Here is a 19,946-nt window from a genome sequence, read left to right as displayed (position 1 = left end):
TTTGGTCAATAATTCCACTCCTTTTTTCTTCCTACTCTATCCCTCTAAGTATTTTGTTATTAGAAATGTTTACACACTGCTGCTCCTCTTCCCCCTCACCACCCCCCCCCCCCCATATTTGCATACATACACATCAAACCTGCCATACTTGTTGGCGATGTTGCTCTTTTTAATCCCTCCTCCTTCTGTTCTTTATTACTTTCAAATGTTTCCATCTTTCCTACAGTCCTTGTCGTTTTACTTCCCTCACTACTTCCTTGTTTTTCTCTTCTCCCTTCTCCCCCTGCCCACTCACCCCTCCCCCGACAGTGGAGCCAGTGGGAGGGGAAAATAAAGGGTTTGAGCAATTTGTTCAAAGGAAAACACCCAGTAATAGGAGTGTGGACATGGTTGTTTAGAGCGATGATAGAGGGAAGGTGAAGGGGTGGAGGACCTGATGGAAGTGAGTGGGTGGGAATAAGCTGTTAATGGGAGTGAGCTGCTGAGTGCTATGGTTTCCCCACAATCCCACAAGTACAGTGTGCAGCCATTGATGGCTCCTTTCACTACCATCCCACCAATCATCTCCACCTGAAATGAAAGAGAAATGAAAGAAAATGAAGAGACAGATCAGATCAGATGAGACAGAGACAAAAACAGCAGAGACAGGTAAAAGAGTATTCTCCGACTTACCATGTGCAACAACATTGGAGATCGACTAGTGAATATAAAAATTCAAACTTATAAATATGGAGCTAAGTATTTGCAATACAGTTTTGAGGTCTGTCTTTTCTCTGGATGTATGCAGTAGCATCAAAGTCACTCCCACAATTTATATCTTAAATCTAAGAATCTATGACTCTAATATCACTAAAGTGCATTTAGTCCTGTAGATGCGTTGTATCAAAAATTGATAATTGTTAATTTTAAATCTGAGATAGATAGATTTTTGTTACGCAAAGATATTAAGGGATGTGGGCCAAAGGCAGGTATATGGAGTTAGGCCATGGATCAGCCATGATGTCATTGAATGGCAGGACAGGCTCGAGGGCTGAATGGCCTACTCCTGTTCCTATCTTCCTATGTTCCTAAAATGAGCTTATTGTACCTTTTGTAAAATTGTAGAAAAACTAAGTTATGCCTCCATATTAAAATTTAAATGTTTAACAAAAGTTAATGAAATTGTGTTAGACTGGTAACAAAGTAGACTAATCCTGTTTTAATGCTATCAGATGGCTTTTCACTATTTCTCTAAATTCTGTCAAATGTTGTTTGTTATTGCAGGAGCAGAGCAACATCTTCTGTTGGCTACCATATTTGCCTTAAACATCCGGTACCAGCCTGCTGACCTATCAGTGGTCATTAACGGCGGTCTTCTAGAAGCCCTTTCAAAGCTGACAAACTCCTGTCTTCTAGTAAACCAACGTTGGCTGATGGCTTCAGTGTCCGGCCATTCCCAGTTAAATGTGGCATTAAAACTGGCCAGTGCTCGGCTTCTGCAGATTTTAGCTATCACTGCTAGGTAAGTAAAAGATGCCAAAACTTAGTGAAATTTAACTAAAGAATGCATTGAACTTGCTGATAGCCTACTGACTGCAAAATTCTACACATGCAGTTGGATTGTAGTCATTGCTGGTATGTGGATTTATATTTTGTTTTTGCTTGTAAACACCATTGCAATAAATTAATAGCCATTTTTACACCTAATTTTAATCTTTCCTGGTCTTTTGTGGTTTAATTACACTGGTGCATTGAAGAGAGTTGAATCCTGGTTTACAGGTTATGCTATCTCAAAGAAGGAAATGAACTGTGTTGCTTGTATTTGTCAATGTAATGCAAATTTTGATTTCCCCATGGGATTAGTCACTAATCTTCAATACTTTAACCTATCTGTCTGTACACTTGTTAACTACTTGACATCAATGGTTAAACTGCCATAATCATTTCTTTACTTTTATCTTTTTATCCTGTCATCATGATGCATGCTTTAGTTCTCTTTTTCATGTAATTCCCTATTTGAGACAGCAGACAGATAACCTGCTATTCTTTAACTGGCCGTAAGGAGGTACATGAAAGCACAATGCTGTTTTTCTCATTTGAAATAACTCTTTCCATTTCTTCCTGAAAAGAAGTGTCTGGTCTTCACTCGTGCAATTCTTTCTAAATGACACTCTGAGATCAGGAGCCTTTTCACCTAAAGGAAAATTGCAAGTACTGGACATAACTTAATAACTTTTGACCTAAGGACCCAGAAGCTGATGTCTTATAAACAAAATGTTAAATAATGAGGTTTAGTCTGTACCTATCTTTTGTTTTAAACTCAATACTCTTACGTTGATTTTTCTGTTGCTGTTTGCTTTTCTTTGCAGTTCCTATGCAGACAACTTGTGCCCTGAGGTGGTTCAAGCGCCAATGGACGTATTGTGCTGCCAGTTGCAAAGACTTTTGCATGTGATGTGTGGAAATGCAGAATGTGAATTAGCTGGAGAAGAATATACAGAACAACATAGCTGTGGATCCAGCATCAGATCAGAAAGTAAAGGTGGGTATAGAAAACTAATGTGTAAAATAAGTGCAGTTAGAATTTCTTTATCAAAGTAATTAGATCTCACTATTTTAAGAGTGGAGGCCTCTCAAGACATTTGTTTTTGGTGTCAAAGAAAGCATTAAAAGATAATTAATTTGTAATGACTTATCAAGTGAGTGCTTCTGTTTAAAAATTTTTTAAATGTTGTGAAAAGGCATTGTAAATAGAGCCCTTTTTATAGATCCATTGCAGGCACCACCCAGTGGAAAAAATGTGCTCAAATGGTGCTAGCCGAGGGATCCCTTTGCGAAATGTCTGCCTGGTACTACTGGTGGCATTATGTTGGATCTCCTTGCAGACTTTTGGTGAGGTTGTGCAGCTTTTTTTTTCAGTCACCATCAGTCACTAGCAATTATTATTAAAAAGTAAACGTATGTTATGATTTGGTGAATTGTGGCTTAAATTTATGCACTGCCGTGCTTTAAATATTGATGAGAGGTTTTGTCTCTCCCATTTAAAAAAAAAAGGCAGCGGAATGAAATAAGGTTTGTTGCGTTTTAAAAAAAAAACAACAAACAAAAAATTGCTTTTTTTTTAATAGTGGAATAGAGAAGGTGCTGCACTGGTTCGATAGTGATAGATATGTAGATGTATTGGTATATTTTGTATACCACTTTTCAGTCAGGAGCATTTGGTTTTACGCATACATGTTTCAGAATACCAGTTCTCTCTCTCTCATTCGACTTTATAGTATGTAGTGCCTGACTGAAAAGCAAAGCTTAAATGGATGATGAACAGAATTTTAGACTATAAAACACTAGGGTTTTGCTTATTTGAGAGATCCATTGAAGGGGACAATTCATTCCAGACTCTCAGCAGGAGGAAGCCGGATTGGAAATAGCATAAAATTCAATTTCTGCTGAAATCCTGAAAGACTGTGATGCTACGGAGCAATGGAAGGAAGAAAGCAATTTACTGATGTATATTAAAGCAAGGAGCCCCGAGAAGCAAGAGGTGGATTGTTACTGCTCTATTCTGGAATAGCTGAGCGATTCTGTTAATTAATTTTTAATAAAGTTAAATTTATAATAAATAAAGCTTTAGCGACTTTTTCAAAATTCTTTGAATATAAGTAGCTGTGCAATTAAAGCTGATTTGAGAATGGAAATTTGAATTGGGAATGTGTTCTTCTGCTCCCGCCCCCTCCCTGGAAGTATGAGTGAAATTACCATTTTTATGGAAGCTGCCATTGAAGTACCATTTAAAGACTTGATAAATTTCAATACTCAAAATTGCTGTCAAGATTTATGCAGACTTTGAGTTTGAATTCCTCAATTTTTTTCTTGGGGCATTTAGTCACAATTCAGATTCTGCAATGGTAACAACAGTTTATAGTTAGACAATTATACCTTTATCAGACAATTAGAATGTAACAATTAGGTTTCAAATAAAGCCCTAAAAGGCTGAACTGTTGACCATGCACATTCATTCACAATTTAACTTTTTAAACCAAGCATTATTCCGATTGAAAAATCACATTTAGATTATGCTTTTGATCCAGTGAAGTATTTCCATCAGTTCTAAGTGAAAAATCCAGGACTACTATGGAGTTACTAGCTACACTACCAAAGAACTGTGTTCGTTTGGTGGTGTTATGAGGTTTAGAATTTTTTTCCTTCTGACTCTTTAATGTAAATTGTCTTTACTTCAAAATAATGATATTTACTACTTGAAGAACATCAAAAGTACGTGGTCAACAAATGATGGAAAATTATAACATGTAGAATTTATGGATCCAGATTTTAAATATGAAAGGATCATTACCCATGGGCTGAAAGAAGGTTTGCTGGGCTGAAAAATGTTTTTTGTTGTGAAATAGAGGAGCTTGGTTCTGATAATATCTACGTATGCGTGTTCACGTTTTTGTACCAATTACAAAAATGAGCATTTGTTTATCTCACATACTTGTTTCAGAGCACCTATTATAGTCAGACTTTCTGGTATGTAATATCCATTTTCCTCTGTACATATCAAGATCTTTTCCTGTTAAACAGTGTAACTGCTGACTTTTTCTTGACTTTTGTACATGCAGAACAAATTCTAATCTATATTCATTGGATTGCTTCCCTTGTGTGTGTTTTCACCTTTAATTGGTGTCATTGGGAAGTTTGATCCACTGGTTCTGAAAGTCTCATATATCTTGCTATTCCCCTTCCCCACTGTACTTTCTTGGTTTCCTTGCTGCCTGTGCTTCAGTGGCTTTGTTTTTCATTCACCTCCTTACTTTTCATCTTCAATTTTTTATTTTTCCATCCACCAGAAATTCCTCAATTCCCCACTATGTGCAAAATTGCGTACAACAAGAGAATAACTGAGGCTCTGAGAAATTCTCAGAAATTCTGCTTTATTTGTGCATATCCTGTGGAGGATAGGAAGCCTGTGGAAATCCAGGCTTTGAGTGGATCATTCAGGTACATCATGTCTCTGGTCAGATTTGCTTTTATATAAGGTTACCTTGTAGAGATTTTCTAAGTTTCTATGACTGAAATGTCATTGAATATATTTCAGATTAATGCTTCAAAACAACATGTTCTGCTATTTTTGCATAAAATTGAAGGGCTTGCAAGTCAAAACTTCTGATTGGTTTCTTTGGACTTTTCCTATACACAGTTTTTCATGTGAATAATTTGCTACAACTTTAAGCTATTAGGTTCTTCAGGCTAATTAACAAAGCAAACTATGTAGTAGAAGGACTGATTAGCTGAAGTAGATTGAGATACTAGAGTAAAACGTATGATGGTATGATGCAATGGCAAGCATTTAAAGAACTATTTTAGAATTTGCAACAAATATACGTTTCCTCAAGTAATAAAAATCCCATTGGAAATGTTGCCCAACAGTGACTGACGAGAACTTAAAGGTAGCATTAGATTAAAGGGAGAGGCTTATAATGTTGCCAAAACGAGTAGTAAACCCGAGGATTGGGAGAATTTTAGAATTCATCAAAGGATGAGCAATAATTTGATAAAGAAAAAAGAGAATATGAAAGTAAACTAGCAAGAGAAACTAAAGTAGATTGTAAAAGGCAGAGTTTAGCAAAAGTAAATGTGGGTCCCTTGGAGGCAGAGACTGCATTAATTATAATGGGGAACAAAGAAATGGTAGAGACATTAAACAAATACTTTATCTTCAGTTAAGAAGACTAAAAACAAAAATCGAGAAATAGTGGGGAACAAAGAGCGAAACTTAAAGAAATCAGAGAAATAGTTCTGGAGAAATTAATGAGACCAGGTGGTGTTAAATCCCCTGGACCTGACATCCTGCATCCTAGGGTTTTAAAAAAGCTAGCTACAGAGGTGGTGGATGTATTGATTTTAATCTTCCACAATTCCCGAGATTCTAGAGTGGTTTCTATGGATTGAAAGATAGCAAACGTAACCTTGCTAGTCGAGAAAGGAGGAAGAGACAACAGAACTATAGACCAGTCAGCCTGACTGAAATGTTGATAAACAGGGACCTGGGTGGTCGAGTGCATGAATCGCAGAAATTTAACATGCAGGTACAGCAAGCTATTGGAAAAGCAAATTGCAAAGGGATTGGTGTATGCGTTAAGAAGTATTACTATAATTATATTGGGCCTTGGTAAAACCACACCTAAAGTACTGTGTGCAGTTTTGGTCTCCTTTCTGAGCAAACTGATGGAGCTGCAGGCTGACAAGTCCCCGGGTCCTGATGGGCTTCATCCTAGGGTCTTAAAAGAAGTGGCTAAAGAGCTAGTTAGATGCGTTAGTGTTAATTTTTCAAAATTTGCTGGATTCTGGAAACGTTCCATCAGACTGGAAAGTAGCAAATATAACGCACCGATTCAAGAAAGGAGGGAGGCAGAAAACAGGTAACAATAGGCCAGTTAGCTTGACGTCTGTCTTGGGGAAGGTGTTAGAATCAATCATTAAGGAGGCTATAGCTGGGCACTTAGAAAAACTCAAGGTAATCGGGAATAGTCAGCATGATTTTGTAAAAGGGAAATTGTGTTTAACCAATTTGTTGGAGTGCTTTTGAAGGAGTAACATGCGCTGTGGATAAAGGGGAGCCCGTTGACGTACTGTACTTGAATTTCCAGAAGACATTTGACAAATTGCCACATAAAAGGTTATTGCACAAAGTAGGAGCTTGTGGTGTACAGGGTAACACATTAGCATGGATATAAGATTGGCTGGCTAGCAGAAAACAGTATTCATAAATGTGTCCTTTTCTGATTGTCAGGATATGGTGCGTGGAGTCCCGCAGGAGTCTCCACTTTTTACAACCTATGTCAATTATTTATATGAGGGAAGTGATGACGTGGTATCTAAATTTGCAGATGACACAAAGATAGGTAGGAAGGTATGTTGTGAAGAGGACATAAGGAGGTTGCAGACTGATGTGGGTAGGTTGAGTGAGTGGGCAAAAATTTGGCAGATGGAATGTAATGTGGGAAAATGTGAACAAAGAACAGTACAGCACAGGAACAGGCCATTCGGCCCCCCAAGCCTGCGCCGATCTTGATGCCTGCCTAAACTAACACCTTCTGCACTTCCGGGAACCATATCCCTCTATTCCCTTCCTATTCATGTATTTGTCAAGATGTCGCTTAAATGTCGCTATTGTATCAGCTTCCACCACCTCCCCTGGCAGCAAGTTCCAGGCACTCACCACCCTCTGTGTAAAAAAAACTTGCCTTGCACATCCCCTCTAAACTTTGCCCCTCGCACCTTAAACCTATGTCCCTGAGTAACTGACTCTTCCACCCTGGGAAAAAGCTTCTGACTATCCACTCTGTCCATGTCGCTCATAACTTTGTAAACCTCTATCATGTCGCCCCTCCACCTCCGTCGTTCCAGTGAAAATAATCCGAGTTTTTCCAACCTAACTTAAGTTCTGTACAGCTGCAGCGTGACTTGCCAATTATTATACTCTGTGCCCCGACCGATGAAGGCAAGCATGCCGTATGCCTTCTTGACTACCTTATCCACCTGCGTTGCCACTTTTAGTGATCTGTGGACCTGTACGCCCAGTTCTCTCTGCCTGTCAATACTCCCAAGGGTGCTGCCATTTACTGTATACTTCCCACCTACATTAGACCTTCCAAAATGCATTACCTCACATTTGTCTGGATTAAACTCCATCTGCCATTTCTCCGCCCAAGTCTCCAACCGATCTATATCCTGCTGTATCCTCTGACAATCCTCATCATTATCCGCAACTCCACCAACCTTTGTGTCGTCCGCAAACTTACGAATCAGACCAGCTACATTTTCCTCCAAATCATTTATATATACTGCAAACAGCAAAGGTCCCAGCACTGATCCCTGCGGAACACCACTAGTCACAACCCTCCATTCATAAAAACACCCATCCACTGTTACCCTCTGTCTTCTATGACTGAGCCAGTTCTGTATCCATCTTGCCAGCTCACCTCTGATCCCGTGTGAATTCACCGTTTGCACCAATAATAAATTCATTTGTTTCGAAATGGGAGTAAATTCTGTCCCGAAGAATCCTCTCTAATAGTTTCCCTACCACTGACGTAAGGCTCACCGGCCTATAATTTCCTGGATTATCCTTACCACCCTTCTTAGACAAAGGAACAACATTGGCTATTCTCCAATCCTCTGGGACCTCACCTGTAGCCAATGAGGATGCAAAGATTTCTGTCAAGGCCCCAGCAATTTCTTCCCTTACCTCCCTCAGTATTCTGGGGTAGATCCCATCAGGCCCTGGGGACTTATCTACCTTAATGCTTTGCAAGACACCCAACACCACCTCCTTTTTGATAATGAGATGACTGAGACTATCTGCACTCCCTTCCCTAGGCTCATCATCCACCAAGTCCTTCTCCTTGGTGAGTACTGATGCAAAGTACTCATTTAGTACCTCACCCATTTCCTCTGGCTCCACGCATAGATTCCCATCTCTGTCCTTGAGTGGGCCAACCCTTTCCCTCTTACTCTTTATATATGTATAAAAAGCCTTGGGATTTTCCTTAATCCTGTTTGCCAATGACTTTTCATGACCCCTTTTAGCCCTCCTAACTCCTTGCTTAAGTTCCTTCCTACTGTCTTTATATTTCTCAAGTGCTTCATCTGTTCCTAGCCTTCCAGCCCTTACAAATGCTTCCTTTTTCTTTTTGACTAGGCTCACAATATCCCTCGTTATCCAAGCTTCCCGAAACTTGCCAAACTTGTCTTTCTTCCTCACAGGAACATGCTGGTCCTGGATTCTAATCAGCTGACGTTTGAAAGACTCCCACATGTCAGATGTTGATTTACCCTCAAACAGCCGCCCCCAATCTAAATTCTTCAGTTCCTTCCTAATATTGTTATAATTAGCCTTCCCCCAATTTAGCACCTTCACCCGAGGACTACTCTTATCCTTATCCACAAGTAACTTAAAACTTATGGAATTATGGTCACTGCTCCTGAAATGCTCCCCTACTGAAACTTCGACCACCTGGCCAGGCTCATTCCCCGATACCACGTCCAGAATGGCCCCATCCCTAGTTGGACTATCTACATATTGTTTCAAGAAGCCCTCCTGGATGCTTCTCACAAATTCTGCCCCATCCAAGCCCCTAGCATTAAGTGAGTCCCAGTCAATATAGGGGAAGTTAAAATCACCCACCACTACAACCCTGTTACCTTTACATCTTTCCAAAATCTGTCTACATATCTGCTCCTCTACCTCCCGCTGCCTGTTGGGAGGCCTGTAGTAAACCCCCAACATCGTGACTGCACCCTTCCTATTCCTGAACTCCACCCATATTGCCTCGCTGCACGACCTCTCTGAGGTGTCCTCCCGCAGTACAGCTGTGATATTCTCCTTAACAAGTAATGCAACTCCCTCACCCCTTTTACATCCCCCTCTATCCCGCCTGAAACTTCTAAATCCTGGAACATTTAGCTGCCAATCCTGCCCTTCCCTCAACCAAGTCTCTGTAATAGCAACAACATCATATTTCCAAGTACTAATCCAAGCTCTAGGTTCATCTGCCTTACCTGTTATACTTTTCGCATTGAAACAAATGCACTTCAGACCACCAGTCCCGCTGTGCTCCTAATTCGTATGTTCGTATGTACCTAAAGAAGAATATACCTGCCTTAGCGGGAGTGCAACAAAGGCTCACTAGACTGATTCCTGGGGTGAGAGTATTGTCCTATGAGGAAAGATTGAGCAGACTCAGTTTATATTCCCTAGAATGTAGTTGAGTGAGAGGTGATCTCATTGAAACATATAAAATTCTTAAGGAGCTTGACAGATTAGATGCTAGGAGGATGTTTTCCCTGGCTGGGAGTCCAGAGTTAGGGGTCACAATCTCAGATTGAAGATCAGCCATTTAGGACTGAGATGAGAAATTTCTTCACTTAGAAAGTTGCAAATCTTTGGAATTCTCTGCCCCAGCGAGCTCAGTTGTTGAGTATATGCAAGGCAAATTTTTGATCGATAGATTTTTAGATACTAAGGGAATCAAGGAATTTGGGGATAGTGTGGAAAGGTGGAGTTGAAGTAGATCATCCATGATCTTAAATTTTTCTGGACTGCATTGCTTGAAAGGATGTTAAAGGCATATTCAATCATGGCTTTCAAAAGGGAATTAGACAGGCACCTGAAGGGAAAAAATTGCAGGGCTACAGGGAAAGGGCAGGGAAGTGGAACTAGCTAAATTGCTCTTGCAGGGAGCTTGCACGGAGTTCCATGGGACAAATGTATTCCTTCTGTGCTGTAACTATTCTGATATTACACAGAGTCATTTATGGCACAGAAGGAGGCCATTCTGCCCGTCGAGTCCATGCCAGCTATTCACGGTGCTATGCTGCCACTCCCACTCCCCGGCTTGATCCCATAGACCTGCAAGTCTGTTTCTATCAGGTGGCCAACTTCCTCTTGAAGTCATTGGTCATCTCCGCTTCCACCACCCTTGCGGACAGCAAGTTCCAGGTCATTACCACCCGATGCGTGAAAAAGTGCTACCTCATATTCTCCCTACATTTTTTGCCCAAAATTTTCAATCTGTGTCCTCTAGTCCTTGTGCCATCTTTTAATGGGAACAGCTTTTCCCCAGTAGTTGAAAGGAAGATGTGTCTACCTTGCAGGTGTGTCTAGTCACCCGTTTACTTTTATCTGCTTTAGAACTACTTTTTAAAAATGGTCTGTTAGCAGATATTGGGCTGAATTTAGTGAGCCTGCCACGGATCTCAGCGGTAGACCCAGAAATGGGCGCCATTCGCACTAGTCATGTGGGCAGCTGCCCCACTATGATCAAGTGGTTGCAGCCATTTTGCATAATGGAGGCGTGGGGCACCTCCAGTCACGTGGTGGGGGCAGGATACAAGCTGCAGAATATGGTGTCAGATGGCTCCAGAGCAGATGCCATATTTAAAGGCCTGCCAGCACAACTTGTATTACTCTTTGCACTCATCTGCTGCTAGCTTATCAAACTGAGGCCCGTGTTGCAGTGACTCTGGCCCCACCCGAGACGGACCCAGCAAGATGGCAGAGACAAGGCACAGGGTGGCCCCATGGTTTAGTGATGCCTTCCTCGAGATTCTTCTCCAGGCTGCAAGGGAAAGGCGGGAGGTCCTCTTCCTCAGCGATGGCGGGAGGCCCTCTTCCCCAGCGATGGCAAGAAGAGATCATCCTGCCTGACCAAGCAAGCCTGGTGGAGATTGCTGAGAAACTCAGCAGCCGTGGGGTCAGCCCCCCGCCCCAGCCCCAGACTGAGTACAGTGGCACAAGAGGGTAAAGGACCTCCTGCGTTCTGCCAAGGTGAGTGCTCCACATCTCTCCTTTTTATTGATTGCAAGTGGCTACACAGGAGGAAGTGGTTCATGGGGAGGGAGGCACTACACTAGCGATGGCGGAGGGGGTTTGGCATCATCTTGTACTGACAGATGCATGGCTGCATCTCAGCCACAGGCCACCTCCTTTCATAGATCACCCTCATTAACTCCCCTGAAAGTGGACAGGAGCATGAGCTATATGTGATACCTCGGCAGGGGACAAGGGGCTGACACTAGCAGAGCTGTCATGTTGATATCACTGTGAAGTATGATTATCTCCCTCTTTCCACTTGCAGGACAAGATGGCCCATAATAGGAGGGAGACAGCCCGGACTAGTGGAGGAATCCCAGATCTTCAGTGTCTCTCCACAGGAGAAGAGGAGGCACTAGAATTGGCAGGGACTCAGGGCGCTGCTCCATTTCTCAAGAGAGTGAGGATTGCCTTCCATCGACATGCAGTTCACTTCTGGAGACCCACATCATGTATAGTTGGCATGTCAAAATCTGCACAGCCTAACACACATGTTTGACTTCTCTCATGCAGGTCGGCGTCTACAGGAGACTCAGCCAGAAGCGGGACAGCTGTCCATCTCTGAGGAAGAGCAGCACTCAGAGGATGCACCGTCTCATGGCTGTCTTGCGCCTTCCACCAGAGCAGATACTTATACCTCGTTGGGTTTTCGCGCGACTGTAGAATTAGGGTCACAAGCTGGTGAGAGCACCGCACATGCACCTGAGCAGCTAGCTGAGTCAGCTGAGGCCACTGATACTCAGAGGGTGGCCAGGCCCATGCAGAGCCTAAGGCCGATGACGAACCTCTGGTATCGACAACACTGGGCATACTTGAGTTACAGAGAGAGGTAAGGCAACATCTGGAGGAGATGGCAAAAGCAATGCGCAGCCATGGACAGACGATGGAGGAGTCCATTCATGCCATGGGTACTTCCATTTCTAAGCATGTGAGCACATGGCTTTCTCCATCAAGAGGTTGCCGACCCTCATGGAGAGCCAGATCCCACAAATGCACGCAGATCTACAAACCATCACCTTGGCCATGTGCTCTACACAGCAGTGACAAGGCAAGAGAAGGACAAGGCACCTGGAGTCTTCTCCAGCTCCTCATCCTTTTCTGGTGAGCAGGGAGGTTCAAGTGAGTCTGGAAAGGGAGGGGGAGGAGAGGCTGATCTCCACAGCTGGGGGCTCCTCTCAGGGAGCTCTGATTGTGGACAATGGCTCCTCTACCCCTCTGCCAGTGAGCCCAGCTCCAGCAGCCGTGATGCCTAAGAGGAGTCCTGTACCTGTGCAAGAAACCCTCAGACAGCTGGAGCCCTGTAGTCTTTGGGCAGCTGCTGAAGTTATTACAGGCCAAGGGACAGCCTGTCTCCAGCCCAGCTGCTAGCAATGGGTTCACATCTTGTAGAAGCACTCGCACATTTATAAAGAAAAGCACCTAGATACGCTTGGGGGTTCACAGGTGTTTGAAATTTGACGTGCTGCTTCATATAAAGTTGGCACAAAGCTCGTGGTCTACAGGGCCGCAGTCTTACCTACCCTCCTGTATGCGTTGGAAACATGGACACTGTACAGCAGACATCTTAAATTTTTTTAAAAAGCTCTGGAGAGATATCACCAGCGGTCCCTCTGCAAGATCCTGCAAATTCAGTGGCAGGATAGGCGCTCCAACATCAGTGTCCTTTCTCAGGCCAGCACCCCCAGTATCAAGACAGTGGGCATAGCTGGTCAGTTACTTTGGGTGGGCCACATTGTCCGCATGCCTGACATGAGACTCTCAAAACAAGCTTTCTACTCCGAGCTCTGTCACGCAGAGGTTAGCAGGAGGGCAGAGGAAATGCTACAAAGATGTCCTTAAAGCCTCCCTGAAAAAATGACATCTCCACCGATTTGTGGAAATCTCTTGCCCGAGACTGCCCAAAATGGAGCGAAAAGCATCTGCGAAGGTGCCAACCAGCCAGTTTGAACAATGTCAACGTGCCCAGGAAGTGACTCGAGTGCAAACAGTGGAAGAAGAGTTTGGAAATTCGAGCATCCCATCCACTCGCCTCATCAAACACCACCTGTGGCAGAATCTGTGGATCCAGAATTGGACTATACAGTCACCTGAGGACCCACAACCTTGGAGTGGAAGAAAGTCATCCTTGTTCCCCAGGGACTGCCTCAGAAGAGAAAGTTCATCTGTTCAAGCCTTTGTGTAAAAATGTTTATTCTGCCATCTGTTAATTGTGAGCTGCTGATTTCACCCTTCCCCTTTAATGGAATGTCAATGTAGGCATGGCCCTCATTTGATCTCCCATGGCCACTAGTGCGTGGTTAAGATGGGGGCTAGGCACGGAACTCAGATAGAAAGGAGGCAACAGACTGCATGCGTTGAGGTGAGTCTATAATGTTTTTTCTGAGTGGCCATCAGGGTGGCTGGAAGTGGGACTCAGAGTGGTGGGAAACAGCAAGAGCAGAGCCTGGCTTAAATACAGAGCAGAGAGCGTGAGAGTTCATTCGGAGAGTGGTGGGTAACAGCAGGAATGGAGCCAGGCTTAAAAACAGAGCAGAGAGAGCCAGTGTTCATTTGGAGAGCGCAGGAAGCAGCAAGAGTGGAGCAGGGTTAACTGCTGTCACTGCTGCCAGTCTGTAGGTTCAGAGCCGGCGTTCAAAAAGAAAAATTGATGTGTGACATCACAGGGAAGCAGGTAGATATTGGCTGGTGAGTATTTCCTATTTATCTTACCTAAACTAGGGAATAAACTAGTGAGCCCTATTTATCTTTTCTAAGGGGGGAGGCAGTGGCGTAGTGGTACTGTCACTAGACCAGCAATCCAGAGGCCGAGGCTAATGCTCTGGGGACATGGGTTTGAATCCCACCACAGCAGATGAATTCAATTAATCTGAAATTAAAAATTAGTTTAATGGTGATTGTTGTTAAAACCCATCCAGTTCACTAATGTCCTTAGGGGAGGAAATCTGCTGTCCTTACCCGGTCTGGCCTAAATGTGATTCCAGACCCACAGCAATGTGGTTCGCGCTTAACTGCCCTCTGAAATGGCCTAACAAGCCACTCAGTTCAAGGGCAATTAGGGATGGGCAACAGATGCTAGCCTGCCAGCGATGCCCACATCCCATGAAAGAATTAAAAAGTAAGGTTTACTACAAATAAGGTGTATTAAATATTAGAGTTTATCAGTATTAATCATGTTTATTAGCATTAGTAAGGTTTCTTAATAGTAAGGTTTATTAGTATTGATGAAGGTTTATTTACAGTAGCAAGGCTATTACCTAACACAGGAATGGCAAGGCTGCTTCTTCCTCTAGAGTGCATATCCTGTGCAATGTGGGAACTCTCGGATCCTTCTCATGCCTTGGAGAACCATATGTGCAGGAAGTGTTGTCAGTTGCAGCAGCTTGAGCTCTGGGTCACTGGCGTCACAGTGGAGCATGCGTGACCACCCTGCAGCTTAAGAGTAAGCAGGGAGAGAGGGAATGGGTGACCGCTAGACAGTCAAGAAGGAACAGGCAGGTTGTGCAGGAGACCCCTGAGTGCGTTCCATTCTTCAACCAGTATTCACTTCTAAATACTGAGGAAAATGATGGTTCATCTGGGGAGTGCAGCCAGGCCATGGCACCATGGGTGGCTCAGTTGCACAGGGGGGGCACAAGGAAGACTGGAAGAGCAATAGTGATCGGAGATTCAATAGTCAGGGGAGCAGACAGGTGTTTCTGTAGCTGCAGATGTGAATCCAGGATGGTGTGTTGCCTCCCTGGTGCCAGGGTCAAGGATGTCACTGAAATGGCTGCAGAACGCCCTGAGGGGGGAGGATGAACAGCCAGCAGTCATGCTCCACATTGGTACCAATGACCTAGGTAGGAAGAGGGATGTGGTCCTGCAGGAAGAGGTTAGTGAGCTAGGCAAGGAATTATTAAGCAGGTCCTCAAAAGAAGTAGTCTCTGGATTAGTCCCAGTACCCTGCCCAAGTGAGTATAGAATTAGGAACAAAGGAGCAGGAGTAGACCGTTCAGACCATCAAGTCTGCACCGCCATTCAATTAGATCATCTACCTCAAAGTCACTTCCTGTGCTATCTCCATATCCCTTGATGTCATTAGTATCCAGGAGGATAGTGCAGATGAATGCGTGGCTGGAAAGATGGTGCAGGAGGGAGGGCTTAAGATTCCTGGGACACTGGGGCCAGTTCTGGAGAAGGTGGGACCAGTACAGGCTGAACAGGTTGCATCTGAACAGAGCTGGGACAAATTTCCTTGCGGGGCGATTTGCTAGTGCTATTGGGGAGGATTTAAACAATGTTGGCAGGTGTGTGGGAACCTGGAGGAAATATCAGAGGAATACCAAGGTGCACGAAATACTGGGAGAGATAGATTACACTAGAACTATTAGGTGGGGTCAGAGTAAGGGAGAAAGTAATTAAGTCTAATTCAGGGTTAATGTGTATGTATGTGAATGCATGGTGTGTGAATAAGATTGGTGAGTTAAGATTCCAGGTGCAGATTGACATGTGGAAATATGATGTAGCTGTAACAGAGACCAGGCTGAAAGGGCAGGAATGGGTGTTAAATATTCCTAGATACAATGTGTTCAGGAAATATAAAAAGAAAGAAAAAGAAGAGTGACAGTATTGATTAAGTAGAGCATTGCAGTGCTGGAGACAGAAGATATCCCTGATGGGTCAAGGACGCAATTTATTTGGCTCGAGCTAAGGAACAAAAAAAGGTGCAATTGCATTGCTTGGTGTGGTCTATAGACCACCAACTAGTGGAAAGGATGAAGAGGAACAAATTTGCAAGGAAATTACAGAGATGCTAGAATTATAGAGCAGTTATAATGGGGGACTTTAATTATCCCAGTATAGACTGGGATAGTAGTAGTATAAAGGGCAGAGAGAGGCAAGAGTTCCTAGAGTCTGTTCAGGAAAATTTTCTACAGTATGTTTCCAGTCCAACGAGAGGGGAGCCACTCCTGGACCTGGTTCTTGGGAATGAGGTGGTCCAAGTGGATCATATATCAGTAAGAGAACACTTAGGAGACAGTGACTATTGTGTCATAGGTTAGGTTGGTTATGGAAAAGGACAAAGTACAATCTAGAGTAAGAATAATTAACTGGGGGAAAACAAACTTCAATGGAGTAAGAATGGATCTGGGCCGAATAAATTGGAATCAAAGGTTGGCAGGGAAAACAGTAGCTGAACAACGGGCTACCTTCAAAGGAGAGAGCATTCGGGCAGTCAAGGTATGTTCCCTTAAAGGGGAAAGGTAGGGCAAATAAATGCAGAGGACTCGATGGCAAAAGAGATGGAGATGAAGGAGAAAAAGCGTGCTTATGACAGATGTCAGGTAGATAATACAATGGAGAACCAGGCTATATATAGAAGGTTCCGAGGGGAAATGAAAAAGCAAATAAGAGAAGCAAAGGGAGTATGTAAAGAGACTGGAAGCTAACATAGGGAATCCCAAAGTCTTCTATAGGCATATAAGTAGTAAAAGGATGGTAAAAGTTGGAGTAGGGCTAATTAGGGACCAAAAGGGGAATTTACACATTGAGGCAGGAGGAATAGCTGAGCTATTAAATGAATAATTTGCATCTGTCTTTACCAAGGAAGAAGATGCTGCCCAGGCCACAGTGCAAGAGGAGCTAATTAATTCACTAGAAGAATTTAAAATTGATAAGGAGAAGGTATTAGATAGGGTGTCTATACTTAAAGTTGATAAAGCACCAAGACAGGATGAGATGCATCCAAGGAAACTGAGGGAAGTGAGAGTAGAAATTGCGGTGGTACAGGCCATAATTTTCCAGTCTCCCTTAGATTCAGGGGTGGTGCTAGAGGACTGGAGAATTGCAAATGTTTCCACCCTTTTAAAAAAAAAAAAGATGTAAAGATAAGCTCAGCAACTACAGGCCAGTCAGTTTAATTTCGGTGGTGGGGAAACTTCTAGAAACAGTAATTTGGGACCAAATTAATAGTCACATGGATAACTGCAGGTTAATTGAGGCAAGCCAGCATGAATGAAGGGAAAATAGTGTTTGCTAATTTGTTGGAGAATTTTGAAGAGGGTTGATGTGTACGTGGATTTCCAAAAGGCATTTGATACAGTGCCACATATCAGACATGTGAGCAAAGTTATAGCTCATGAATAAAAGGGACAGTAGCAACATGGATACGGAATTGGCTGAGTGACAGGAAGCAGAGAGTAGTGGATAATGGATGTTCATCAGTCTGGAGGAAGGTTTGTCGTGGATTCCCCAGGGGTCAGTGTTGGTACCCTTACTCTTCCTGATATATATTAATGACCTAGACCTTGGTGCACAGGGCAGAATTTCAAAATTTGCAGATGATATGAAACTTGGAGCAATTGTGAACTGTGAGGAGGATAGTATAGAATTTCAAAAGATTATAAACCAGTTGGTGGCATGGGCAGACAAGTGGCAGATGAAGTTCAATGTGGAGAAATGTGAAGTGATTCATTTTGGTAGGAAGAACATGGAGAGACAATATAACATAGAGGATGTTGCCGGGACTGGAAAAATGCGGCTATGAGGAAAGATTGGATAGACTGGGGTTGTTCTCCATGCAACAGTAAAGGCAGGGGGAGATCTGAGTGAGATGTGCAAAATTCTGAGAGTCCTGGATAGTGGATGTGAAGAGTCTATTTGCATTAGCAGAAAGGTCAGTGACTATGGGGCATAGATTTAAAGTGACTGGTAGAAATATTAGAAAGGAGATGAGGAAAATCTTTTGTACCCAGAGGGTGGTGGGGGTCTGGAACTCACTGCCTGAAAGTTAAGAAACCCTTGACTCATTTAAAAGGTGTCTGGATATGCACCTGAAGTTCTGTAACCTGCAAGGCTACGGACCAAATGCTGGATGGTGGGATTAGACTGGGTGGCTTGTTTTTTGGCTGGCGCAAACACGATCGGCCAAAAAGCCTCTTTCTGTGCCGTAAACTTTCTATGATAATGGGTGCAACTCTAAAAGGGATGCAAAAGCAGAGGGACCTGGGGTATATGTGCATAAGTCATTGAAGGTGGTAAGGCAGGTTGAGAGCGCAGTTAATAAAGCATACAGTATCCTGGGCTTTATTAATAGGGACATAGAGTACAAGCGCAAGGAGTTTATGTTGAACTTGTATAAGACACTAATTCAGCCTCAGCTGGAATATTGCATCCAGTTCTGGGTGCCGCACTTTAGGAAAGATGTGAAGGGATTGGAGAGAGTACAGAGAAGATTCACACAAATGGTTCCAGGGATGAGGAACTTAAGTTATGAAGATTGATTGGAGAAGTTGGGACTGTTTTCCTTAGAGAAAAGAAAGCTGAAAGGTGATTTGATAGAGGTATTCAAAATCATTAGGGGCCTAGACAGAGTTGATGGGGAGAAACTGTTCCCACTCGTGAAATGACCAAGAACAGATTTAAAGTGATTAGCAAAAGAAGCAAAAATGACATGACGCAGCGAGTGGTTAATGTCTGGAATGCACTGCCTGAGAGTGTGTTGGAGGTAGGTTCGATTGAGGCATTCAAAAGGGAATTAGACTGTTATCTGAAAAGGAAGAATGTGCAGGGTTATGAGGGGGAAGGCAGGGGAATGACATTAGGTGAATTGCTCATTTGGAAAGCTGGTGCAGAAATGATGGACTGAATGGCTGCCTTCTGTGCTGTAACAATTCTGTGATTCTGTATGAGTGAGATTGCCTCTTGCCTCCTTGGCCTGTCACTCAATCTACCTGGCCTCCAATGCAAGGGCTTCAACGTCAAGTGCTGCTTGCTCATCTCCCTTCTCCGCTTCCTCCTTGTCAGTGGACGAGTGTCACTCAGTCATGTCATCGTCATGCACGGCCTCTCCTTTCTGCAGTGCTAGATTGTACAGAGCACAGAAGACCCCAAAGATATGTGAAACCCTCGCTGGGGCAAACTGCCAGGTTCTGCCGGATCAATCTGGGCAGTGGAATCTCATCTTCGGCAGCCCAATGGCCTGCTCGATGGTTGCTCGGGTGGAGATGCGTCAAGTGTTATACCTCTCCTCCGCTGCATGGGAGGGTTCCTCACAGGCATCAGTAGCCAAGTCTTCAGTAGGTACGCCTTGTCCCCGAAAATCCATCACTGAAGGTGAACGGAGGAACCTGAAAAACTATGGCACCTGGCACTGTCGAAGTATGTAAGCATCATGGCTGCATCCTGGAAAGCAGACACACATCTGCAGATTGAATGGAAGTCTTGCCTGTTGATGAAGGCAGCTGGCTGGTTCGTTGGAATCTTGATGGTCATATGTATGGAATCTATCACACCTTGCACCTGGAGAAATCCAACATTAACCCCAAATCCCTTGCCGCTCTTGGACTAACTGTCAGGCCCGGTCTGGTGGCACACATTGTCGCCGGCTCTCTTGAGCAGGGCATTGGTCACCTCCTTGATGCAGCTGTGGCTGTTGGCTGGGAAACCCCACACATGTCCTCGGTAGATCCTTAGAATAATCAGATGCATACAAGTTTAGTGTCACTATGATCTTCAGGGCTACTGACATAGTGTGACCCTCAAATCCCATAGGTTGCAACTTGTCCTGCAGCAGGGCACATAAGTTGGTGACGGACTCCCTGCAGAGGCATAG

At 43.6% G+C, this 19,946-nt stretch overlaps 1 protein-coding gene across 7 annotated transcripts in view; it reads left to right on the top strand.

The window, feature by feature from the left end:
* Positions 1 to 19,946, top strand: part of LOC137370144 (probable E3 ubiquitin-protein ligase HERC1) — a 480,710-nt gene that overhangs the window by 162,084 nt on the left and 298,680 nt on the right. For all 7 annotated transcript variants that reach the window (XM_068032400.1, XM_068032409.1, XM_068032373.1 and 4 more), the window contains 2 exons: positions 1,264 to 1,501; positions 2,349 to 2,521. In XM_068032400.1, the coding sequence (XP_067888501.1) occupies positions 1,264 to 1,501; positions 2,349 to 2,521 (411 nt within the window). The remainder of the gene's footprint in view (positions 1 to 1,263; positions 1,502 to 2,348; positions 2,522 to 19,946) is intronic.

This window comes from Heterodontus francisci, chromosome 1 (assembly GCF_036365525.1).
Source record: "Heterodontus francisci isolate sHetFra1 chromosome 1, sHetFra1.hap1, whole genome shotgun sequence".
Taxonomy (NCBI): Eukaryota; Metazoa; Chordata; class Chondrichthyes; order Heterodontiformes; family Heterodontidae; genus Heterodontus; species Heterodontus francisci.
This window is presented reverse-complemented; position numbering and strand designations above follow the sequence as displayed.